Below are 25,193 nucleotides of genomic sequence, written 5' to 3' on the forward strand. Positions count from 1 at the left end.
ACACTAAGCCCAACTAGGCAGTATTCATTCCTATATCCTCTCACCTGATGTGGAACCCAACGGGAGTAATTCAGGATAGAAATTTGTGTCCCGTTAATTTTCTCCTTGACTCTGGCAAGAGCATCAACATTAGGACCCCTCTTTAGTCATGTTTCACAGTATGTGATAAAAATGCTGCATCACTGCAATCTCCTAGTCACATTTGTGCTATTTCAAATATGTATTGTTTGGTTGCGACTAATGAAGCGATAAGTTTGAAGCTACTTTCTAATCATTCCTCTAAGTCTCACTAAACTCGGGGATATGATACAGTCCGGTGCGTGGGAGAGAGCAGGGCTCATGCTGAACGTGCTTAGAGTGTTATCTCTGCAATTGCACTTGCTTTGTGTGAAGATCATCTACCGTTCACGTCACACCTGAGTTATCTATGTACTCTCACGGTTCATCATTCTACTTCTTCTTCGCCACTTTGTCTGGAATACTATTCCAGTTTGCAGGTGCGAATTCCACGCGGAGCCCAGAGTGTCTGGTCTTCTTCCTTGTCTCAGATGTCGAATCCGTAGATATGGAGTGATTAACCTCCTCAAGCTCTAGAGGCCGTTTAGATCTTGTAGGCAATGTATTCGGGGTTGGCGGCAAAGGGATCAGCACTTTACAGAGTTTTGGCACATTTAGTTTCTTTGACGATATTGGGGAAGGAATCGGTCGCAGACGGTTCTGTTGGGGAGTAGGTAAGACATTGTTGACTTCAAGTGTGTTGGCATCTTCGTCGTCTGAGCTGAGATCGAATCCTCGTGTTCTGTCTTGGAAATCGCACCCTTGAGATGGTTTTTGTTGAGGAGGCGGGGACTCCTCACGTCCGGTACGGTTACTAGACTCCCACGCTTGTCGAAGGGACAGTCCCAGTATCAAAGCAACGTTCCTATCAACCCCATTACCAATAATCCTAAACTGTTGACTCTCTTTCCCAATGATAACTTCGTTATCTGGAATTCCTTGCGCTCTCCTGGCTTCCTGAATTGACATCATGCGTGGCTGATCCCAATGAAGCACCCCACCACAACGATTGTCTTGAACATTCAAGTTAGTGGTGATTGTTGGGAATTTCCCGTTCTCTCGAAGCCGTCGGAATGACTTGCCAAACTCTTTTTTATTGTGTTTTTGAAGGATATGAGGAATTAAATTCAGGTGCATAGCTTCTACATATCCCTGGCCAGGAACAGTCCTAGGAATCCGCTCCATGATAATTCTATCCTTAGCCCCTATGATCCAGGGGGCCCTGTGGTCCGGGTAAGGAATGCAGGTTTGCGATGTGCCGCTGCCTATGTCCGGGAGGTCTCGGGCGGCTTCGCCTACAGTAGCAAATTCGAAAGGTGTGGCGTAGTTTTCCCGACCTCCAAAACGTTCTCCGTTGGGCAGTTTCCCAAGAGAGCGTGCAATGATATTTGAAGGGTGCGCGTGGGTAAGTGGAGGTTGAGGTATTGGAATCATTCCGGGAGCAGCAACTGATATGAAGAGCCGGGAACGGTGTTGTGAACTGGAATAACACCAAGCGTCCATGAGAAACTGCTGAGTTTGGTAACCCAAACCTACTAAGCAGGCTATTATTTGAGAGAAGACCTTGTCGCCCTCAAAGCCTTTCCTTTTGTCTGTTATGTTGATGACGTTTTCTAGGACCGCATATTCAGGTCTGTAGATGTCCACAAATGAGCAAAAAGAAGTGACGTGTGAAGCATTTCGTAATGATGCTTCGCTTTTTGTGTTAGGTTGCATTGGCGAAAATCCTTGACAAGGAGACCCGGCCGCAATAAACTGGATCTTTCCAACGCGCGCAATACAGTCCATTCTGTTGCCAGCAAGTACAGCCCTGAGGTAGTCATCCACCGATCCCCAATAAGTTTGAAAGGCATCATGCCGTGCATTTGCCCTCTGCGTTCTCACAGCCGGTCCAGAAATGTCGATTGCAATTTGAAATTCAACGGGGCCTCCATCCTCAAGGCCTCGATCGAAGTTTCCACCTCCCGAGAAGATGCTAAGACCCAGTAACGGTTTCAAGGACTGTTCTGGGTGACTAAAATCAGGGCCTTGTTTCATGGGACAAGGAGGCTCTGTTAGGTACCCTAGGTGGGGATCATCATTAGTTCCGACAATTCTAGTCGAGATGATCCAGAAATCCCCATTACCTCCTTGGTTGTAAGGAAGCGGGACGTTCCGTGAAAGGACGTCATCAATAGGGAAGAAGCGGATATGACACCTCCTCTTAATATGGCTGGGACAGACTATGAAGAACTCCTCTGTCCAAACGAGCTCGTTCTGCTCGATGGTATGCCGACGGGTGTTATGAGTGAGGCTAAGGCAATCTCTTCTGAGCCGGCACAACCGACGGACCTTGATTTTGTCGGTAGCCTTGTAGATCGATGTTACGATGACAGGTTCCAGAAGGGTCCTCTCTTTCGTCGCTCTGGAGACATACACGCAGTCACCTCGGCTATATGAGTCGACGTTCTTTTCTATCCCGCACCTACACCTTAGGTCGCTGTCTTTTAAAGTGACAAAAGAAGTGTCATTCGTCACGTACTTTTGGCGAATGAAAATGTCTTTGGTCGTATTGAGATTTCGAGGGTGCCAATCAACGGAAACTTTGCGAACTACATCGGCTGAGAGTAGGGGCGACTCAGTGCAGTTGCAGTTGTCACTGAAAAACATTTCTCGTTCAAAAGGGTAGGTAGCTGTCGAGATTGTTGTGTCCGTAGGCCGGTATAGCCATATGACGTAGAGACGCATTATGCCGTCCTGAAGCGGCTCGATTCTCTGGACATATGAAAGCCATTCATCATCTGATGCTTTCCATTGTCCTCGTTCATCGCGTCTTGTCACTACGACATCACCAATATTGATCAAGCCGGCAATTTTAGTCTGGGATGTAGACGTTCTATGCTGTGGTGAAGACGTGATGGCACAATTCCCCTCGTGGAGTACCTGATCAAATGAGTCCTTTGGGAAGCTAAGAGCAAGCTTTCTAGAATCTTGCTCTTTTCGGACTGCTTTTGCGACAGGCATGTCGTCCACGTACGCTCCAAAATATGAATTTTGGAAACAGTGCTTGACAATCGGCGTCGCAACGGTGTTTCCGCAGGATATATTGAGTTCTTTCCTTGAACAGTCTTCCCAGACTGGGTGATGGAGGAGTTCCTTCGAATTCGATAAGTTAGATGCCTGACGCTCCAGAAATGCTATGTATGCATTGACGGGAATGCGGAAGTCTGTTCTTCCGAACTCTTTGAACCAAGTCTGGAAGGAGTGGTTGCAAGCAAAGCGTTTGCTAAGCCATTTATAGAAGCTGACTTGAAAAGAAGTGAGCCCAATAGTAGCTGGTGGATGCGAGCCAAGATAGTCGAGAAAGTGCTTTCCAAATGTAGCGACCCAGCAGAATGGGGAATGAAATCGAACATATTCAGGGAGCGGGACCGTCAGTCTATACCAAATATCGAATTCCGCATCTTTCTTTGCTTGCGAAGTTGTCAGATACACAGTGGTAGTTGGGTTTGAGCTGTCATCATATCCTTCAATGGAATAGTCATCAATCGGGACTGTCTTAATGTATCTTTGCATATTCCCAAACGAAAGGGTGCCGTTGACGGAAAGTTTCTTAGCGTTGACATCAAAGGTGTGAAGAGGCACTAGTTCGTACGATCCTCTCACCTGCGGAGATTTGTAGATTTCGAAATTGCACAGGTCAATGAGCATGACTGGTCGTTCAGCGCTATTGGGAGGAGTGAGCCCGTGTTTCTGTTGCGTTTGAATGAACTCGGCCTAGCGCTTTTAGTAAATATTTTAGAGACGCAACGAAGTCCTACCTTGAATTCCTTAAGCGCCTCAGATTCTGCAGCTATTGACGAGGGAGGCGTCCAATTCTCTGGTGCCGACCGTGAGTACTCGGGTGCCCTCGGTCGTATTTTGACATGGCGGCGGTGAGCGATAGAGGCGACAAGGCCCCAATCTTCGCAAAGAGTTGATGACCTCGAGCCATGGTCGTCCATGTCCCCTGCTACATTCCAAAGATAGTCAGCAAGAGGAGTTAGAACAAAAGAGAGGCTTAAAGTTCGAGAACTGGTACGCACTGATTTGCGCAGAGAGAGCGCTTCCTCAGCAGCAGCTGTATTTCGGGTTAGTCGAGTTAGGGGAATTGAAGTTTGGCCACGAAAGGAGAGGGAAGAGCGCCCATATATCCCCCCCTCGCCTTTCTTCAGGTATCGCCCAAAAAACGAATGATCCTAAGGATCGCAATGCAATGCTCTTCTCCTCTTCACCACAAAAGTTTCATAGTATCGATGATGCCCGCTCGCTCTCACTTCGTGGCAAAGAGGCGAGAGAAGGCCTTTCTGTAGTGACACGTGGAATTTCCTGTAATAACATCAAATAAAGGAGCTCACGGCGTGAACGAAATCGCCATGGTAAAAGTTTGTAGGCAAAGAGATGAAATTGATGACTCCTTGTGTGCGCATTAAGGTAAGCATTTGTTCCCCCGGCGGAAACGAAGCAAGGCTGGGTGGTCGTTGATCCCAACCACCGCATTATGTAAGGGAGGAAATTTTTCCTGTATAATGATATTTTGGCTGTTGAATAACCAAGCGATTAAATCAGCGAAGAAACGAAGGAGTTGGAGTAGGAAGCAGCTTACGTAGATGATGTGAATGTTGAAGTAGGCAGACCTAATCAGTTTATTGTGGGCTGTGAACATTCAATTCCCAATCCGGTAAGAGTAGTTATCCGGATGATTCATGGCCCGTAGCGTTGAACAGATGAGATGGTGGAAGAAGTGAAATGGACAATGACGATCGCAAGAGTGTACTCTTGGACAACGGATTTTAAAAGGGCGTACCCAAGTAGAGTCTTTGTGCACATACAAGACGCTGCACGCCCAACCTTCGCAACAACAACGAGCAAGGTCTTTTGGCATCAAACATCTATTCCATATACATTTGATTGTTAGAGCAGCTACTCCAAATCCATATTTTATGTATAAAATCCCCTGACCTAAAGTATAATACCTCGTGCGCCCTAAATAAAAATCATTCCGTAACTCGTTAATCCCCTTTAGGAGCATAATCCCAAATATGACTCGAATCCCAACTCTCCGTCTCTTCCAGCCTCTGCTTAGGGTCCTTCCCTCTCTCAAATGCCTCGTTCCTCGTAACCTCCATTTCCCGATCCATCTTTTCAACCTGAATCTGCAGCTCCGCCATCCTCGCTATGTCCTTCTCGCTGGGCTGGTACGTCTTGCCTTCTTCCTTAGCTTGTTCTTTCTTCTTCTCGTAGCTGTCCAGCTCCTCGAACAGTTTATTTCGCTCATCCATCTTGTTGAAGTATTTTGTGAAGTTATCCCGGCCGCCAAAGCAGATTCCGTACCCATCGCAATAGCACGTGTTCATTGCCGGACAGTAGACCTCGTGACCAGTGAATATGTAGTGCCATATGTATTCGAAGATCCGCCCTGAGAACTGATCGTCCATGGTCGTCTCAATCAACCACCTCCGGTAATGCTGGAACCTCGCTAGCGGAACCTGTTGTATCCTCTCCCTGCTAACCGCAAACTGCGCGCAGCAGATGCCAGATATCGAAGCCGGTATTGGTGCTCCAGGGTGTATCTCCTCCCAAATGTTGCGCCGCCAGTAAATCTCCTCGGGCTTCTTGAAGAAGTCGAAGTCGCCGCCTGGCCGATCCATGTGGATCCAATCTGGGCAGCCTGGCTCGTGATGGCATCGAACATTCATGTATCCTAGGCGGGCGACACGGTCGTGGTTTAGGCGCTTGATGATCTGGACAGAGTCGAGGCCCATGATCATGTTGTTGTGCCAGGCGTGGCGGTGGGCGTGCATAAAGAGGACTGTGTCTGGAAGGTCGTCGTAGTGATCGATGATGTAGGTAAGATAGACCTGAAGGGCACACTCTGTTAACCCTGTCCGAGTCGTGTGCCTGTGGGGAACGTGCTAGGGAGACAGCTGTTGGGCATTGCCCGTTGACCACCTACCATGGCTTCTCGACCCTTGTTCTTTGGGACCTTGTTTACCGCATTGGGCTTATCCACTTCATAAACAACCAACTGTATCTCTGGTATCTCCCGCTGCATCCATGCCAGGTCCTCCTTCTCTGTCTTGGGTACAACAAGAGCGATGGTGTAATTCGAACCGAGGGGCTTTGGCGTACCCTCTGCGAACTTTAAGGGGATGCTGAAGTCTAACGCATTCCCGCTGAAGGCCTTTGGCGGCGGTCTCGGGTCAGTCTTCAGACCTGGGGCCGTAGGCTTCTCGACAAGTCGGAGGTACCACCATCCCAGGCAGAGTATGAGCAGGATGGTAATCAGGGACACGAGGCGTGGAGGGCCAGCGAGCATGGTTGTGTAGTTGAGGTTTTTTGTGGACCTCTCACCTCGACGTTTCAGATATGGTATGCGGTATAATCATGATCAATTCGCGAAGGAAGAGGGGGAAGGTCAACTCCGTTGAGTGCCTGTACCGTGAATGAGTGGTGTTGGCCTTGCGACTCAACGCGCCCGGAACAAAGACACCGCGCGGTGGTTGATCCCTGTTGTCCAGGTTTCAAAATTGGTAGCTGCTAGGAATCAACCTTAAATTGCCCTGAACATCGTCAAAAGCGTATATGCCTCCAAACTTCACGGGATGCATGAGAGCTTTTGCAGACAAATTATGGGCCGACTTCCCTTCCCACAACCAGGGTTACGCAGTGCAGATTGGATTAAATTATTGACAACAAACCGTTCAGAGGCGAACGCTAGCACCGCATCCATCTACCTTGGCGAAGCTTAATCGACCCGATCTGATGCCCTTCAAAGATCGAGAAGTCGATATGAGTCTGTTCATTTGTACAGATACGGTCTACTTTCATGTTTGCCTCCAGAAACATGCTTTCAAATCCATTTTCCGCTAGGTTTAGTCCCAACGCAGTTATACCAATTTTCCCTCGTGTTAGGCTCTAGGAACGCGACGGTGCGCACCGATTTTCACGATCCGGCCTGGACCTTTAACAACTCTGCGTACCCCTGTGCCTTCGTCCACATTGAATATGGACCCTGCGGGTTGTGAATGTACGCCGGTACGGCCAAATGCACCATCTTCATTCCCTGTTAAACCCATCAGTACGAGCCAACGGTGAGAAGAGGATGCATGGCTTACATCAAAATACGCCTTGACCATCCTCACTTCGCTCCCCTGTCCTAATCTCACAACTTTGTATTTGAGTTCAGATGCTTGATCCCCTACTAAGTGGGATCCGTTTGCAGAGAGCGCATGAATACCTCTTTCGCCTACTGCAACCCGGAACCCGTATAGTCCGCCTTCGGTATCCAGTGTTACTTCTCTATCGCAAAGTACGTACCCAATTGAGCTTTCGGTACCGTCAACAAAGCAGAATCGAAGCCCCGTGACGTAAGTCGTGTCATAGAAGGGCAGTACTGACACTTTGACAACGGTAATCTGGGGAAGAAGAGAGACTGATCGTTTGAATAAGGGCCTGCAACCAAAGTGGAACGGAAGTGTAAAACCATCTAGTAGTTCTCCATGAGCACAATCCCATCTGCATGTATCCTCTGTATCAAGCTCCGGCTGCCAGGGTGTGGCAAACTGCTTGCCAGCTGGCTCCACACTCCCTACAAATTCCTGATGAAGGGCGAAAGATTGCAAAGCATCTGATAAAGGTTTGACTAGCCCCCAGACTCGTCTTCGGTTCGCGAGCGCTAGGGAACAGTTTTCGCTCTTGGTCGCCTTATACACCACTCTGGCGTCCGAGAAAAGAGAGTTGGTGAGAAGGCGTTTCTTGAAAAGAAGCGGTTCAACTAGGAAGTCACCTTCATTCCCTGGTGAAAATCGGGACCTCCAAAATGCTTGGCCGAGCGGGATGTCTGCAAGTACTCTGGAGGCAATCCGGGCATGTAGGACATCTCTTGAGGGCAAGTATGATAGAACAAGCTCCAGAAGCTCCACAGGAAGTGTCTCGAAGCATTCGTTAGAAGCATGGCGAGTAGACGTAACTTTTGGAAAGAGTTGAACCGTGTCGAAGTGACTCAATGTGTGGAACTGGAGGAGAGTCCGCACAAATGAGTCATCAAGAAGAGGATCCTTGTGGTATATCGACGTACCTGGGGGATGGCAAGATTCTAGTCGTGGATGTATGCTGCGGACGTGGGGATCAGGGCTGAGGAAGAGCCCCCCGTAGGTATGTCCCCAGTTCACAAGACCGTGACTAGCCAAAACGCCAAAGGATCGCAAGTATAGGTTTAAGGTCTGGATGTTGATTGGAGTGAGATGACAAGCGTATTGAAGCAGCTTATAGCAAGAGTCGTGAAAGAAAAACCCTGTCGTATAGGTTGCCGGATGAAGTGAGCCATCTGCTAGGATTGATGGTTCTATGCTATCGAATTGGACGTTCTTCGACTCGATAAAATCCTCATCATAATAGTTATCGTCGCTTGACCGGGGGGCACGGACAGTATCAAAAGGGTCGTCCATGTGTCCGACGCCTGAGAGGGAAGGACTAAACCAATTGCGCTCCTCAATGAAGAGAGCTCGGACTTTGTTGACCCATTTTCCTTCCGTAAATCCATCTTGGTCGAATGAATAGCCACCTAGCGTGCAACCGCATATATTGCACGCGAACATTTAGGAATGTCGAGAAAAGGAACGAAGAAAAGCCCGTGGACGGCGTGTAGTTGAACTTATCTCAGCTGGCTCAGACGTGGTGAGGAGAGAACCGAGGACGCACAAACCACCATGCATATTGCTACTCCAAATAGAGTATAGCCTAGGGGTTAGCAGTTTCTGACCCCTGTTAGTAGCGTTTCTCTCCTTAGCTGTCTAAGGGACTTTTGTGATTTTTTCTATAAATAGACCTATTTTAAGAGCATTATAATAGAATTAGATTTATAATATCTCTACTACTATATGTCTAAATAGGCTTAGAATTTAATAAAATGTAAAGACAAGCTGTAGCTATAAAATAGTATATTTTTTACTAAATTCTAACTATTATTAGTAGAGAAAAATCTAAACACGCGCAGAACTTTAACCTATCTATACCCTAATTTTAGATTAATAGTATCACCCTCCTAACTAAAACTTAACAACTAGTAGACTAAATTCCCTAGGATTTTATAGGATTCCTAACAGAGCTAGTGTAAGACAGCTTCTAGATCTTTAGAGTCTTAAGACAACAGCTAGTTAAGCTGCAGCCATAAAAGCAATTGCAATGTCCCTAGCCTACTATCTGTAACGATTCTCATGAATCGTTCCATCTCGGGTCGCCCGGAACCTATCCGAAGGGTCCCCGTATCGGCTCCGACCCTGACTCGATTCTCATGAATCGTCTCCATCTCAGGTCACCCGGAACCTATCCGAAGGGACCACGTATTGGCCCCGACTCTGCCCTGCCCCCTGCTGTACCCCTATTCCCTCATGTATTTAGTCGCACCTCGCCCCCGTAGCTAGCTCGGTAGTTTTCTGATATCCTTTCGTACAAGGCCTATAGGTGTCAATGGCATTCCCAGGTTCCGAGTCCCCACGCACTCCCATATGCCTCTGAGTGGATTCCCACCGCATTCGGACCCATTGTCTTGCCTGTGCCGTTACAGGAACCTATCCGAAGGGTCCCCGTATCGGCCCCGACCATGACTCGACCCAGTCCCCCGCAGTTACCCCTATTCCCCAAGTATTTAGTCGCACCTCTCCTCTTAGCTAGCTCGGTAGTTTTCTGATATCCTTCGTACAAGGCCTATAGGTGTCAATGGGATTCCCAGGTCATTGAGTCCCCACGCACTCCCTGTAACGGCGCAGGCAAGACAATGGGTCCGAATGCGGAGGGAATCCACTCAGAGGCATATGGGAGTGCGTGGGGACTCTGAACCTGGGAATGCCATTGACACCTATAGGCCTTGTACGAAAGGATATCAGAAAACTACCGAGCTAGCTACGGGAGCGAGGTGCGACTAAATACATGAGGGAATAGGGGTAACTGCGGGGGACTGGGTCGAGTCATGGTCGGGGCCGATACGGGGACCCTTCGGATAGGATCCGAGCGACCCGAGATGGAACGATTCGTAGAATCGTTACACTCCCATATCCCTCTGAGTGGATTCCTACCGCATTCGGACCCATTGTCTTGCCTGTGCCGTTACACTATCTAGCTTAATAACTAGCAGCCTAGATCTCCTAAAATTTTGCAAGCTCCCTAATAGAACTAGTCTAAGACAGCTTCTAGATCTTTAGAGTTCTTAGACAGCAGCTGTAACGGCACAGGCAAGACAATGGGTCCGAATGCGGTAGGAATCCACTCAGAGGGATATGGGAGTGCGTGGGAACTCAATGACCTGGGAATTCCATTGACACCTATAGGCCTTGTACGAAGGATATCAGAAAACTACCGAGCTAGCTAAGTGGAGAGGTGCGACTAAATACATGGGGAATAGGGGTAACAGCAGGGGGCAGGGCAGAGTCGGGGCCAGGTCGAGTCAGGGTCGGGGCCGATACGGGGACCCTTCGGATAGGTTCCGGGCGACCCGAGATGGAACGATTCATGAGAATCGTTACAACAGCTAGTTAAGCTGCAGACATAAGAGCAATTATAATGTCCCTAGCCTAGTATCTAGCTTAACAACTAGCAGTCTAGATCTCCTAAAATTTTATAGGTTCTCTAATAAAGCTTATCTTAGATAGGTCTTAAATTCTAAAGATAATATATTATGTAGTTAAAAAGTTATTAAAATGTCCTATATAAAACTTAATAGCGTAATACTCTACTAAATCTTATAGAATTAGGTGACAAAAATGTTAGAATATAGCTAAAGACTGTCTTTATAACCTATTAAAATCTAACCTAGTTTAGATAAAAAGTAGTAGAGCTATAATAATTTTTAGTTCAGCTAGTACATAGTAGAGGAGGTTTAGAACTATAATATTACCTAAAAAATTATAAAAGTCCCTTAGATAGCTAGGGAGAGAAAGCCTTTCTTACACCCTTATTAGCTAGAGAGATGGGGCTTGCGCTACTAAGGCTACTAGCAGGGGCTTGCCCCTGTTAAGACTCTCTCCCCATCCTGTCTGAGCTTGCTGAGATAAAGTTGAACAGTCATAGTTGATGGCACTAACTGTCACGGTATCCTCCCCGGATCCCAGACATAACCGTATCGGACGCGTACCGGAGTATTATCGGTGCACGTCCGACACGAACACGACACGACACGGACATGAACTTAAGCACGAACCGCCTCAACACTAACTGAACCCGGAACAGGCTCGATTCATACCCGAAGCGCTTGGACTTCTGAGCTGAGTATTTAATTGCTAATTTCCTCCTGAACTTTCCTGTTCCTCACACAACGTCTTGTACCTACCATGATACCTCACGTAGTAATTGAACTAGACCTCCGTGAAGCTCTATAACCTTACTCGTGCACAATCGTGACACTAACATGTCTTTGGTTAAGCCTGCCACATCCCAATCTGGATCTCGATACGGATACAGAATGACGAGAGCTGTCACGATTGTGCACGAGTAAGGTTATAGAGCTTCACGGAGGTCTAGTTTAATTACTACGTGAGGTATCATGGTAGGTACAAGACGTTGTGTGAGGAACAGGAAGGTTCAGGAGGAAATTAGCAATTAAATACTCGGCTCAGAAGTCCAAGCGCTTCGGGTATGAATCGAGCCTGTTCCGGGTTCGGTTAGTGTTGAGGCGGTTCGTGCTTAAGTTCATGTCCGTGTCGTGTCGTGTTCGTGTCGGACGTGCACCGATAATACTCCGGTACGCGTCCGATACGGTTATGTCTGGGATCCGGGGAGGATACCGTGACAAGAGCCACCAACAGAATCCTTGGACTCGGTCTTCTGCGGCTGCAAGTAGCCGTTATAGGTATGATCCCTATGGACGGTATTGCGGTATTGCGGGGAATAAGTTCCACTTTATTTGTTCAACCACGAGAAGCAAGCCAACTATTACCGTCCTCAACTGCTCGCGTATGCGCAAGACCCCAAATCCATCTTCTTTGCAGGAACATGCGGCGCAATATCAAAATCAAATATATCCATCGGAAGACCCATTGTTGTACAAGCATTCGGTATGTCCACGATGCCCGCCACGTGACCTTGAACCGGCGCACAGGAGAGCAGCAGGTAGATCTGGTAGTCATCATATCCTGTTTACAGTCAGTTTAGTGCTGCTCGTTAACAGTCTGAAGGAACATACCATATCTCCGAAGGTACTCAATCACGCGCAAGCTTGTCTGACGATATGCGACGGTTGCATCCATATAATGTTGCTTGCCGTGCTCATCGACCGAGAATCCTTCAAAGTAGATATATCGTCCAGGTCCGAATTGAGGCTCGCAGGGGCCTGGTATATAGATTGGCGACTTCATCCCCAGCTGACCCATTCCACCCTTCATGACTGTGAACTTTATGGTGATCACGCCAGCCATTTCAATGGCGCCACAGAAAGAAATCTCTCCATCGCCCTCTATGCATATTCATTAGCCACCTAATTCCAACTGTTCTCATTTCCTAGATTGACTTACGCGAGAAATGAAGATCGCCAACACTAAACTTAGCACCATTCACATGTACCGGAAGATAGACCTTGCTTCCTCTTGAAAGATTCTTAATATCACAGTTGCCTCCATGCTCAGGCCTCCCTGGAATAGTCCTTGCGCCCTCTTTCCCTATCTTCGCTTTGAGTTCTTCCGAAGCGCTTCCGGCGTGGACGCTTTTAGTTAACGGTGGGAGAGCTACATCGCGTGACATATGTGAGCATGCATCAATAAGTTCGGCCTCACGCTTGTTCCACGTGGCGAGAACCTCAGGGGATGGCGCACACCCGAGGATACCAGGGTGAATGAGTCCAGCAAACCGAACACCGGGGATATGCCGTGAGGAGCAGAAGATCCCTTCAAAGTCCCAGATTGCTTTTGCCCTGTTGAATCATAGTCAATTTGTCATACTCTGGAAGCAAGCAAAGAATCGTACGGCTTAGGGTAGATCTCATCCAAGAAGCCTCCTCCGTTTTCCTTCGCGAACACGCCAGTAAACCCCCATGGCTGATCCTGAAACGGTTGAACATCCTGAATCTCAACAAGGAGGACATCGCCCGGCTCTGCAGTCTCGATTTCGAATGGACCCGTGAGGTAGTGGACTTTTGTGAGATCCACGTCTCGAACATCGTCTGCGGAATCATTGTTGCCAATTTGCCCTCCCGTCCAGTCGACGCACTCGATCTTCACGACTTCTCCGTTTTTGATAGTGCCAGTAAAAGGGACGTCGGGGTGCCACCGGTTGTGAAGGCAGGCTTGCTCAGCAGCAGGCTTATCCAGGGAGACTTTTGCGGCATAACGGATCTCTTGTTTACCCATTGCGAGGCTTGTAAATCAAGCAACTGCGTAGAAGGTCTCAGAAAAGTAAGTCAACCGGGAACAGTTCAAAGTAAAATCGGGAAGAGCTTCAGAAGATATGCAATACGCGAGCGGGGAACGGTCAAAAGGGATCCCGGAATTGATAATGCCATGGTCGAGCTCCCGTGGAGGCAATGATCCTAGCTTCCAGAATAGGCAATTCGAAGAGCAGGGAGGACGATAAGCCGGAGATAAACCAAGAGCTGTTACGTAGCGGCAGCTTGCAGTGTTGGCATTGCGAGATGAGATGCATTGTTCCTACACAAATGAGAGTTGAGCCCCGCTATCCGCTGCGGGGTACCACGATGCAATGAAAAGCAAACATCATCATCGTACAGCGCTAAGGTTCCTGACGGTAGTTCACGCATATATGCTGATCGCTTGTTCGGAACCGCATTGATCACGGTAGATTTCAACTGGTCTAAGGGAATAAGGGTAAATCTCCCTGAATATCTATTCTACCGCCGCTTTCCTGCTCATGAGCTGAAATGGGGCTGTTGCTGCTTCACATTAGCTAAAAGTCTTGCGCGGAGTTTGTCGGACATCGGATTGCCGCTTCGGCTGATGCATTTCGATATTGTGGGCGTCAAGCATCTCCCATGGCAGACTCAAGAAGTCATGCTTGTTCTTCCAGCGGATGGAGTCTTTCTTGAACTCCTCGGCTTCTGATGGGGGAGGCGGCGGATCCGTAACTTTTGTGATGAGGTAGGCAGTAGAGGCCTCAGCAAGCCCATATATCAAAACCCCAACAAGCGGAATCTTGACGAAAACGAAGAAGCCCAGTCCGAAGCCAAAAAGAACGCCAGCACGGTCCTGGAACCACTGCTTTTTCTGCTCTTTCGTATAACGAACGCGAGAAAAATACGGTTCAAGCTAGTTGCTTGTTAGAAGGCGCGATGAACAAATGGAACGGTGGATCTGCACACCAGCTCACGCATCAGAGTGCGGGAAGAGAAATAAGACTGCAAAAAGGTCACAATATATCTCCGAGGTAGCAGAATGGAGCTGCTGAAGATAACTAACGCCGGCTGCGGCCCAACTGCACTGCTGAAGGTATAGAAGCTGGCAGCGGGGAGGACGAAGCGGCCAACGTAAGGCACATAGGACAATGCCAGTACAGTCAGCGAAATGGCAGTCTTACGGCCATATCGCAAGAAGAAGATGACCAAGGCCTCTTTGAGGCTTGTTTTCTTCTTTTCCCCAGGGGCAGCGTGGGTGGAATACAATTGGAGGTTGGGGTAATAGAGGGCGCGGAGGTTGTGAGGATCCTCGCTTTTGTGCTTCTGCACATATGTCTGGTCCACCCAGCGGAGAGAATCCATGAACCTATAAGGGCGTGAGCTAGATTTGTTAGAGAGGGATCAGGCTGTTACATCTGGTCCAGAGTCGGGGTGAGATAGCGCATAAGTGTCATTAAGAAGAAGGGGACCTGGAGGACAGAATGCTCCAGGAAATGCAAGCCGTTTGTCACATCGTTGTCCCACTGTGCATGGTCCATGTTTATGAACAGAGAGAGAAACCATAGCAGGGCCCTCACTCCAATTATCTGCAGTGTCCGAGTCAGCCCCGGGGCACAGCTTTGAGTACGGGGTAGACTTACGGGAACAGCAACGATGAGGCGAATGGCGATACCGGCAGCTACAGATATTGCAGCCTGACGATAGTGAGTAGAGGTAAACAGTTCTGGATTCTGGAGGGCGCGATTGACTGCGGAGTGGTGTTAGAAGGCACGACCTGTTATGGGTAGGTCGAGAAGCAGCATACCGCCAACCAGAGTGAGCTGGGCACCACGGAGAATGGCATTGGGGTCAAAATTAGACATTTCTGCCTCTCTTACCCTCAAGTGCAGGCTGTTTGCAAAATTCTGACGACGAGATGGAGGAGCTGACCGTGGGGCCTGCTCTCATGCTCACATTAGCTGTAGCCAATGACGTACCAGATCGGGGCACCGGCAGGTCACTCACCGCCCCCGCGACATTGGCGGCGATTTCTAGGAGAGCTTCTACGGCGCTTCTGCGTGTTTACCTACGCGCCTGAGGTTGCTGTTGACACGGCAGAATGGGCACAGCATCAGGTGAGCCGCGACGGAGCTGGCATGCACGACCCGGCCAGTGAAGCATGTCGCGACTGTGTGAAGCAAGTGAATTCCAGCCTGGCGAGTGTGCCGACCAATTGTGAAACCAGTGCTTGGCGGCGGCCGTGGCTTGCATGAACCGTGATCCCCAGCCCACGCTGCTTGCCATCAACTTTCCTTTCACACGGCCCGTCTTTTCGACAAGAACACATACACCTGCGTCTCGCGGCCGGCACGCAGCCCATCCCCGTAGCATCGACGACAATGCTCTCATGATTTCTTCGCCATGTCTTCGCCTATCGCCTCGAGAACGCTAGAGCAAGCACCGCCCCCAGCTACGCTGAACACCCGCCGCTCCTTCACCCTCCCTAGCCGGCCATCGAGCCGGCCGAGGACGGCTCCAGCATCCTCCAATAGCGCCGATGGCATTGAGACCCTATTCACTCACTCGTGCACCAAGATTGTTTCTTTCATCGCCTCCAGCCCGCGAGGACAGTCCTCTGTCTCGGGGCGGCTGAGCGACATCGGCACAGACACCCCTGGCTCAATACCATGGAGATCCTACGCAGAGCGCACGCTCGCAGTTGGTAAGTAGCAATCAAAATTGCTAGAAGGAATGGGATCTAATACCCCGCCTCAGGTGTCCTGCGGATATATCGGGTAACATCCTCGAATGTCTCCTTCCTCAACTCCGGGAGCCTGCTCCACACCATTTTCCCAAGATCACAGTGTTGGTGTGTTGATGGGGCATCCAAGTTTGTGTTGCGGATTCGGCAGGACTCGTACTACCGCATTGAATTAGCATTCGAGTCCGAAGAAGATAAGGAGAAGGTCGAGGAATTCAAAGCTGTTTTAGACCAGGTCTTGCAGTATGAGAAGACGCGTTCTCCCTTCAAAATAGGGCTTGAGGCTGAACTACCCGACCTCCCTGAACGCCCTGAACGCTCTGAACGACCGAAGACGCCGCCCCGCCGGATGCCGAAGAAGACCCCAGAGAGGGCTAAGAAGTGGCTGTTTGATAAGACATGGGTGCCTGAGGATGGTCCAAGGCCTTCCCCTTCTGTGCTGGAAGGTTCAGACTCTTCATACGAAGAAGATGATCGCTCAAGCATCAGCACTGCAGTATCAGAGTCGCCCGCACAAATGTCAGATATCCCCCCACGAAGACAGATACGGACCCCTTCCGTCTCAGAAAGAGCAAAGATGTTCCAAGGCTTGCGATCAGTGACGATGCCATCAGGCTTGGTTCGGTCACCGTCGTCCTATTCCGCATCTGCATCTGCATACCCCCAAACCCTGAGAATCTCGCGAACCTACCCTGGGGCAGAAGAGAAGAGTGACAAGCCCAGCCCGCCTGTAGATACAGGCAGCCTGATGTCTAGCACCGATTCATTCTATTCTTTCGACACTACTGTTCCAGGGACCCCCTCACCTCCATATCTAGACGCTGAACCCGGGTTTGAGCATAACCCCTGGGTCGAAGAGCGTGAACATGCAGTCGAAGAGCCTCGAGGCCGCGATCGTCATCGCCGCCAGATATCTGAGGCTACCGTGAGACCCATCTCATCGGGAAATGTAGAGGGACAGGTTCCGCACACACCGACAATCGACCTTCATCCATCATCGGCATTAGCAACCCCACCACTGTCCCCTGACTCGGATGACAGTGTGGAGCCGGCATACTTGGATGTACCCACCCCGCCGGATACGATCAGGCTGAAGAGGCTTACGGGGGCATCACAGCGGCGCGCCTTTTCCCCGATGCCCCATCCACAGAACCTCTTCTGCCCGCCTTCACCGGGCCCAAGGCAACAATTCACGGCAGCCTTGGTTCGCAAAACATGCGAGCTTATCTTCGGCCCTCCGTCGCATTTGGTCACGCTGATGCTCCGGATTGCCGCGAAGATCTCCCAGGGAGCCTTTGGGTGGAATACTTACCGGGTGCGTCACACGGGTGAGAAGATACCGTGCTCGTGGGAATCAAGCGATGAGGACGAGTGGGAGGAAGATGATTACGGCATTCCACTTAGAAATCTTGAGGGTTCGACTATTAGGAGGAGAGAGCGGGGATGGTCCTCCACAGAAGTCGATTGAGGGCATGATTTTCATTGCATATCTGTGATACCAGGGACATTGCATGTACCACGAAGGACACGTTGGAGTTTGTTTACTATTTTCTACGTCGCCGGCGTTGATATACCCGACGGAACTCTACAGTTCGGGTAGAACTTTTTTAGTTCTGGAATGATAAATGAAGTCACCACCATTTTGCACTCGTAACCCACCGATGCAGGCCTGCTTCTCACTACCGTTACTAAAGATAAGACCTACAGATGTTCGCATCCCTCTTCCTACCCGATGCCTTCATGTGCCTGTCCCGAACTGCAGATGAAGGCGCTGCCACAACATGCAAGTCATCTTTCCCGACAAATCCCAAGACCTGTTGGAGCAAATCCCATTTTTCTTCTCATTCGATCCGTATGCAAAGTATCTGATTGGTACGGCTCCCCACCGGCACGGCTCGCCTTTGAAGAGGTGGGCGCTGGCGATCTCAACACCAGAACTCCTCCATCATGGGTTCGCAACATCCTGTACCATGACCATGTGCCCAGCCTGAACGCATGGTCAGAGCCATCGCAGGGGAGCGGTGACAGAATACGAATAACAGGCTGGGCTCTCACTCCATCTCAGCAGCCCCAGCTCCTTTCAGCTTAACATGGCTGTTACAGTCACGACCGCAAGTCGGCACTCTGCCGGGCTGCTTGCATCAATGCAGAATTGATGGTCATGGTGGGTCTGTACAGTCTCCATCTGCTACTGAAAATTGATTTTTTTACTTTGCAGAATGTTTCCGTCTCTGTTGATTCTGTGCGTTGTCTCCTAAGTCTGAGGTTCGGGTTCGCCACCATGGCGGCACGCGACTCCCTCTCACATCTCACATCTCACGATCGCCGACCGTCGATAGCGACCTTGAAGCATCCAACTCCAATTCAAGCTCACCTTTTTCAGCTTCTCTCACTGGTTGACTACCATGCACAGTGGCTGATCCTCAAAAGTCGGAGTTCATGATGGAGGGTAGGGCTCCCAGCCCTCTGCAACCCAGCCTTCTGAAATAATCACGCATGCACGCCGCAGCTTACCAGCCTTCTCCAGTGGCCAGGATAGCAAGCCCGATGATGATGTTCGAGGCACCTGCCGATGTCTATCCGCTCTCCCCACTGGATGCAGCTCACCGAAACTTCCTGGATGTGCCGTCGAGATGAATTTCAGGTGGCGGGGAAAGGATAAAAGGTGCCCGCCCCGTGTTTTAATTCCTCCCTGGAACCCCAAGGCACACAAACCCTGGATGACACCTGTATTGTGCTTCAAGGCATATACACTTTGTTTCTTGAGTCACTTGAGCGAGATTCGTCGTTGTCGTTTTGTCCATATAAGAGTCCCATGGAGGAGATGGAATTGTCACCGACTCCACCACTACCTATCCGCCATCCGAGCCACCACTTACACCCGCACAACCATCCGCTTCCCCCAATTCCAGAGTCACCGTCTACAATAAGACTTGTACCGCCGCCACTTTTCAGCAGACGAACTTACCATGGGAGGGAAGCAATCCATGTTGCCGTTCTGGAGATACCAAATCTAAGCCTTTCGTCGAACACCAGCTCTTCTCTATCGCCAAGCTCTCCCCGATCCTCAATATCGTGGACATCATATTCCCCGCCAACATCTGCGCCAGGCTCACCTACAACACGGGCAAGATCGTTGTCCTATCCTTCATCACCACCTTCCATATACGCGGCGACAGTCTGGGACGCAATACCTCATCATTCTCTTCGACGGAAGCCGTCGCCAAAACGTGAAAGTCTACGTGCGATAAGAGCGAAAGAGTCAGATGCATGCTTGAAGCGCATCTATGAGCGGCAGACTTCAGCGTACCTCGATGGCACGATGTTTGTGTCACCCAAAGCAGACCGGACCTCAGATTGGAATTGAGAAATTGAGATTTTATTCGACACTTCATTTCCCTAGGAATTGGAATTAGGCTTTCATTCAGTATCCGACGGCAAGCCTGTCCGAAGCAGGATGGCGCCAGCTAATGCTGGCTCGCTCGCTCTAGATAGCCCTCCAACCCGGTGCAGAAGAACGGGATAGAACCCGAGGGGTTGGAGGTTTTGCAAGGTGTACCAGGCCCAATCCACGAACCACTTTTTTAAAAGCCCGCTCGCTGAAGTGGAGATTCGAGCTCTTGGGTCTATCTTTTTCTGGGCTTCATCCCGGTGTCCAAATTCGCATATAAGACAGGCGTTACATCACTGGTTCACGATTGAACGGACGGCGAGGATTCAGGATGGATGTCATATCACGAGTAATGTTTAGAACACGACTACGATCGTTACGAAGGAGACATGTGCCCAGCAGATCTTTATGGAATCCTCTTCGGTAGGACTATATACCATTACAGTATTCAATTCAGCGTATTTTAGCAGCAATTATATGTATTTGCTCCGCGTACTTCTAATTGAGAGGAGTAGGAAGACAATGCTTCACTTCAAACGTCAACCGCTCCCTAATATGTACCTCCTATTGGGTAAAAGGGAACTCGAGCCTGAAGTACCAACTTATTCTGCAATATTCTCCATGTGTCCGAACGTTAATCACAGGTATATTGATCCAACTCTGTGTGGATATCACGTGAGCTTATCTCACGTGATACCTGTGCGGGCTTGGCAGGGGGCTAGTATAAAACCAGCCATCCCAACATACTTGGGATAGCAGCTGTCACCAGAATTAATACATTGTGTTGCCTGCTCACCTCTTAGTACGCCCCTTGGGCGTACGTTTGTTTGATTGAACCTAGGTTAACTAACACTAATTAGTCTGTTAACAGACTATTTACTGCGTGCGTAGCCACGCAGAGGATATTGTCCTTGACAGACAGATTTGCAAGGATTGACAAAACCGCCACTGTACGAGAAGCTTACACCTACTGCGTGCGTAGCCACGCAGAGAAGGTACAAAGAAGCTTACATCCACTGTGTGCGTAGCCACACAGAGAGGGGTAAGCAAGCCTTGTGCGCGCCCCTGGATTAACTAATTGCACAAAGACAAGATTAGCAACCCGCCGCGTGCGTAGCCACGCAGAGAGGGCTCACTGCTGAGCCTTTGTGCGCCCTGGAGCCTCCCGTTGACACAGGCTGTGCAACCACTCGCCTACCGCGTGCGTAGCCACGCAGAGGAGACGATACAGGCCGCACGATTAGAAACCTACCGCGTGCGTAGCCACGCAGAGGAGGCTCCTCATCAGCAGCCCGCCTCGTCAACACCCCCCCCCTCGATCGGTCGCTCGCACGGAAGGCGACCAACCAACACCCCCTACCCCCCTAGGGATCAATCGCTCGCACGAAGGCGGTCCACCACCAATACCCCCTCTAGTTGCCCGCACGAAGGGCACCCCCAACACCTCACACCTCCCACCCCCCACCTTAGCCATGGAACCTCTGTGGTTATACAAAGAGTTGTTAGGGGTTACTTATGTATTAGAGACAGTCCTACGCAGAGAAGTAGACCTTTACCTTATAAAGGATAATTGTCTTAACATAGATATAAACCCTACACAACTATAATAATGCTTATACGCAGTATACATCCTAATTAACATGCGTTATAAGATAGCTAGAAGGGAGTACACACTATAGGACAATAACTTTTAGGGATAGACAACGCACAATTTTAACCTTCTCCCCTGTGCAATTAGGCAAGAGCTATTGCTTACTTACGCAGAGCACAGGCACTATCCTAGAGGGAAGGCGAATTGTACGCAGGCTAAGAAGCTAGGGGATATTATAAATAGGAGAGGTATTAAGGGTCTACTTTAAAAGAAGAAGGAGTAGGATTAACATACAAATAAGTAAGCAACTTTATAAGAACAAAAGTTGCTAGTGTCTAAATGTTAATTACAGGTATATTAATCTAACTCTGTGTGGATATCACGTAAGCTTATCTCACGTGATACCTGTGCAGGCTTGGCAGGGGGCTAGTATAAAACTAGCCATCCCAACGTACTTGGGATAGCAGCCGTCACCAGAATCAATACATTGTGTTGCCTGCTCACCTCTTGGTACGCCCCTTGGGCGTACGTTTGTTCGATCGAACCTAGGTTAACCGACACCATGCTTCCCAAAAGGCACCGCTTTTGCGGGAGTGTTTTACCGCCTGTCTCTCCTCTATATTCACACGAAGTTCAAATCACTAAGAGCGTCCTTTCCCCACATGAGGCTTATCTACGATTGGCTTTCGCAAGATTGGCTTTGTTTCTTGAAGCTTTCCGCACCTGGAGGCGTGTCGCTTGGTAGCATGTGTTGACCCGCCGGTAAGTTCCTTGCTAACTATGCTGCGCAGGTACATAAGCCTTGCTGACAAATGTCTTCTGTATTTCTCTCATTCAGGCAATAAATGCCTTAAGGCAAAACTCTTAAATATATACTTCGGTGTCCTTGTCCCAAAGAATCAACCTTATGGAATTCATGAGAAGGACCGAGCATTCGATGCCTCAACGATTCCACGATCGAAACTACCACCCTGCTGCTTTTATGCTCCCTCGCCCCGAAATTCCTTGGGTCTCTTCCAAGAGGCTAGGATGGGACAATGGGATTTTCCTGCTTTAAAAGGACAGATTCCTGCAAAATATGCAAGTCCATTGAAGTATGTTGTGGTTTGGATTACTCTCCGTATTTTTCTTCAATGCAACCAGACTCAACCAATGGTCACCCATCGCCGGCACTAAAACGCTGACTATTTGGGCTGCATGCCTCCTTTTCCAAAACCTCTCTTTCCGGGAAGGAACTAAAATCCAACCGCACTTTTATGTATGGGAAATTCTTTTTGGAGTCTAAAACGTAACCACCATGTCTCTTCTTCCCGGACAGCGAGCAACACGCCTAATACGAAGAGAATTTTAAACCTTCGAGCGCAGTTAATATTGTTCTCTTCCCTGGGAACTAATATAATCGCATTAAAACAGAAGACGAAAACTCACCGCAGCACCAACCATGATTTATTCCTACTCTGTTCCCCAACTCCCCTGGTTCGACTAGTCAAACATCGCCACTCTTTAATATATGGGCCGTTTCTCTTGAGAACTCCAACGTCCGCACCCCACAAAACCCGAACTAAAAGCACCGTTTTAGTCTTCTGAGCAGCCTGCTCGTTAAGAATTACCCTGCTGCCACTCTCCAAAAGTTCAACCTTCAGGCCCAAAAGGGAGCAAGAATGACTACCTGTCATACAGTTCATTCCAGCCCTGGAAGGTCCATCACAACAGTCTATGTAACCCAACCAAAAAGAAAAGAAACGCTTTTAGGCGCCCAGAAGATCTATTATGTCTTAGACACAACCTTGCTGTACTGAAGCTGTCATTAAGCCCTGAGCCGTCCCTAACCCGCATATCGACTTATGGTAGGAATACTGTCAGTGCCGCTCACTCGAACCCACGTCATTACAGGGCAAGTGATGGTAAAGTGTACCACTAGACCTAGACGTTTTCTTGGGTGATTTGTTTTATAATAGATTTACGAATTTTGGACTTATATAGTGGGGTGCGGTGGTTATGATTTTAAGCATGGTGGGTAAAGATGAAAGGGCGGGAGAGGGGACTGAGGTGATAGGAGAAATGGTCTGAGTGGACTGATGTGAAAAAGTATTCCAATAAAAACATCGAGTTATTGAGGCTTACTCTCTCTCTCTCGTTTGATAAAAAGCTAATTATAGGGCATATGCGGCATTTAGATACAAGACTTGTAGAAGAGGTTAAACCTACGATCGTCTGAAAGACGAGTGATATGATGCGGAGATTTACGAAAGATATAAGTAAGATGCATCAACATTGTCGTAGAGAATTTTCACGCCCTGGTCAGCTCCTAAAACACATACCAAGACAGTATCTGCGGAAATGGGCGTGAAAGCCAATTACACAGCATTAGCATCGTTAAAGGAGATTTTGAAGATATTCAGCACACAGAAGCTAGGGGTTCGAAATAGGAAATTGCATTCAGAAGGATAGGGTATAGGAGGGAAGACATTTATAAGATGCCATATTGGTAGTGAACAGGAAGTCAGGGGGGGTTGATAAGGGTGAGGAGATGAAAAGGGTAGCGAGTGCGCTCCACCGAGGAGTATGATTAGTATCAACATTTCCTTCTGCTATAGAATGCAATGGAGAAGTATATCTGACCTTCTGTCTTAAATTATAACCTCTTCCAAGGCCGTAAGAGCGGCGTGTTCCTTGTGGGATATTTCCCATGCTCTTCATTCAAAACCTGGATTTACCCCTCCCGTCCTTATAAAACGGTTAGAGATTTCACCCTAATTTAGATCTAAGGAATTAACACTGAAAGAGAAATTTGTATACAACCACTATTACCCTCTATTCTTGGATTGAAGATGGACATATACGGTGTTAAAACTCTAATTCGACGCATAGATTATAGACTCTGACAACAGGGAGTCTAAAATATGATGCAGATGCTATCTAGATGATGTTTCGGCAGTATTGGTAAGAGAGGAGGAAATCGACACTTTAGTCTTGAAATTCGATTCATCTATGACATCATCATGCTATTATTCCCCTCAACACTCCTATCAGACTAAGACGCTCCCTAAAGCCACTAGAACATCCCCTACAAACTGTGATCTAGATTCTAGTCTGCCCTGGTCAGATCCTGCTATTTGATCTTCCTCATCATCGTCCAAATAACACAAACATTTCATCGCAACCTCCGTTAACTTCCGGCACCCGGAGGCAACTCTGTTCGACACAAGTCTGCCATGACTCTGCAGATCACAGTAGGCTTCATGACCATCTTCCGAGTATCCCCTAAATACCGTCCTGGAACTCTATGCTCTGGCCCTAAGTCGATTGTTCGTCTCTAGAAATGTTCGCTGACTGCGTTTAGCGAATCCTGGGACCTCGGGTTGGAGCTTACAACAAAAGGCCGCCATAGGAGTATCTCTAGCATATTGACTCCTAGGCTGTAGATGTCGTGCTCCATCGTGTACTAGGTTTCGATATGCAGGCCCTGTCGCGTAGGGTGTTGATAGATCGCACGCTATCATTCCCCTTCCCCTTCCCAGACGCTCGCCTCATCAACTTCACGCACCAACTTCTAGTCTGCGAAGAACAAAGCTTGCGTGGATTTTTCAAAATGATACTGGCCGATTACAAGGATGTTGCGCGGTCGAATGTTCTGTGAGCTGGATCACTGCTGTGAACCTCTGAGGCAGGATAGCTACCATCTTTCATAACACAACGCGGTGACTCAAGGTAGGCTTAGAGTCAAAGGCAAGCATATCCGCTAGAGGTCAGCGGTCTGATGTACTTGGGAGCTCGAAGATAATGTCGAACGAGGCTCCGAACGAGGCTCCAAACAGGTTCTGGCGGTACCCAAGACAGGTCAATATACTTGTTTAAGAAGGTCTAAGTCGCCGTTTTTTTTTACCAACCCTTAGATGTCTCCCTCATGTCCCATTTCGATGCGCGTAGTGTAAGGCCTAGACTCGACTATGACGCTCCTTACAACACCTTTCCCCATGTCACAGTCCGCTATACGAATTTCCGAAGTACGGAGGACAGATCCAGGTTTACTGCGCCCAGATTCGTGCCCCAATTTTAT

The 25,193-nt window shown here is 48.8% G+C and overlaps 8 protein-coding genes across 8 annotated transcripts; 3 read left to right on the forward strand and 5 right to left on the reverse strand.

Annotated features, from left to right (window-relative positions):
* Positions 1 to 870: 870 nt before the first annotated feature.
* On the reverse strand, positions 871 to 3,938 carry BDR25DRAFT_250252 (S-adenosyl-L-methionine-dependent methyltransferase; the record flags this gene model as incomplete). Its single annotated transcript, XM_033686053.1, has 2 exons — positions 3,858 to 3,938; positions 871 to 3,807 (listed from the first exon to the last, which is right to left on the reverse strand). A coding segment is annotated over exon 2 (2,877 nt), but the record flags the coding sequence as incomplete, so codon positions are not given.
* A 1,093-nt stretch (positions 3,939 to 5,031) lies between these two features.
* On the reverse strand, positions 5,032 to 6,528 carry BDR25DRAFT_275425 (uncharacterized protein). Its single transcript, XM_033687495.1, has 2 exons — positions 6,032 to 6,528; positions 5,032 to 5,936 (listed from the first exon to the last, which is right to left on the reverse strand). The coding sequence occupies exons 1-2, from the start codon at positions 6,392 to 6,394 to the stop codon at positions 5,088 to 5,090; spliced, it is 1,212 nt and encodes a 403-aa protein (XP_033554740.1). The 5' UTR covers positions 6,395 to 6,528; the 3' UTR covers positions 5,032 to 5,087.
* A 270-nt stretch (positions 6,529 to 6,798) lies between these two features.
* BDR25DRAFT_338615 (uncharacterized protein) lies at positions 6,799 to 8,709 on the reverse strand. Its single transcript, XM_033693292.1, has 2 exons — positions 7,194 to 8,709; positions 6,799 to 7,141 (listed from the first exon to the last, which is right to left on the reverse strand). The coding sequence occupies exons 1-2, from the start codon at positions 8,673 to 8,675 to the stop codon at positions 7,022 to 7,024; spliced, it is 1,602 nt and encodes a 533-aa protein (XP_033554741.1). The 5' UTR covers positions 8,676 to 8,709; the 3' UTR covers positions 6,799 to 7,021.
* A 3,303-nt stretch (positions 8,710 to 12,012) lies between these two features.
* Positions 12,013 to 13,412, reverse strand: BDR25DRAFT_330524 (Acetamidase/Formamidase; the record flags this gene model as incomplete). Its single annotated transcript, XM_033692534.1, has 4 exons — positions 12,013 to 12,203; positions 12,254 to 12,523; positions 12,582 to 12,976; positions 13,030 to 13,412. 4 exons carry the CDS (start codon positions 13,410 to 13,412, stop codon positions 12,013 to 12,015), a joined length of 1,239 nt encoding a protein of 412 aa, XP_033554742.1.
* A 452-nt stretch (positions 13,413 to 13,864) lies between these two features.
* BDR25DRAFT_338617 (uncharacterized protein) lies at positions 13,865 to 15,310 on the reverse strand. Its single transcript, XM_033693293.1, has 5 exons — positions 15,216 to 15,310; positions 15,052 to 15,158; positions 14,825 to 14,997; positions 14,378 to 14,777; positions 13,865 to 14,324 (listed from the first exon to the last, which is right to left on the reverse strand). The coding sequence occupies exons 1-5, from the start codon at positions 15,271 to 15,273 to the stop codon at positions 13,962 to 13,964; spliced, it is 1,101 nt and encodes a 366-aa protein (XP_033554743.1). The 5' UTR covers positions 15,274 to 15,310; the 3' UTR covers positions 13,865 to 13,961.
* Positions 15,311 to 15,710: 400 nt separating this feature from the next.
* Positions 15,711 to 17,786, forward strand: BDR25DRAFT_330526 (uncharacterized protein). Its single transcript, XM_033692535.1, has 2 exons — positions 15,711 to 16,112; positions 16,166 to 17,786. Exons 1-2 carry the CDS (start codon positions 15,812 to 15,814, stop codon positions 17,617 to 17,619), a joined length of 1,755 nt encoding a protein of 584 aa, XP_033554744.1. The 5' UTR covers positions 15,711 to 15,811; the 3' UTR covers positions 17,620 to 17,786.
* A 717-nt stretch (positions 17,787 to 18,503) lies between these two features.
* BDR25DRAFT_299656 (uncharacterized protein) lies at positions 18,504 to 20,010 on the forward strand. Its single transcript, XM_033689206.1, has one exon. The coding sequence runs from the start codon at positions 18,967 to 18,969 to the stop codon at positions 19,516 to 19,518; it is 552 nt and encodes a 183-aa protein (XP_033554745.1). The 5' UTR covers positions 18,504 to 18,966; the 3' UTR covers positions 19,519 to 20,010.
* A 1,574-nt stretch (positions 20,011 to 21,584) lies between these two features.
* On the forward strand, positions 21,585 to 22,878 carry BDR25DRAFT_5339 (uncharacterized protein). The gene is made up of 3 exons (XM_033698703.1): positions 21,585 to 21,874; positions 21,925 to 22,227; positions 22,547 to 22,878. The coding sequence occupies exons 1-3, from the start codon at positions 21,696 to 21,698 to the stop codon at positions 22,617 to 22,619; spliced, it is 555 nt and encodes a 184-aa protein (XP_033554746.1). The 5' UTR covers positions 21,585 to 21,695; the 3' UTR covers positions 22,620 to 22,878.
* The last annotated feature ends 2,315 nt before the right edge of the window (positions 22,879 to 25,193 follow it).

This window comes from Lindgomyces ingoldianus (assembly GCF_010093535.1).
Source record: "Lindgomyces ingoldianus strain ATCC 200398 unplaced genomic scaffold BDR25scaffold_1, whole genome shotgun sequence".
Lineage (NCBI taxonomy): Eukaryota > Fungi > Ascomycota > Dothideomycetes > Pleosporales > Lindgomycetaceae > Lindgomyces > Lindgomyces ingoldianus.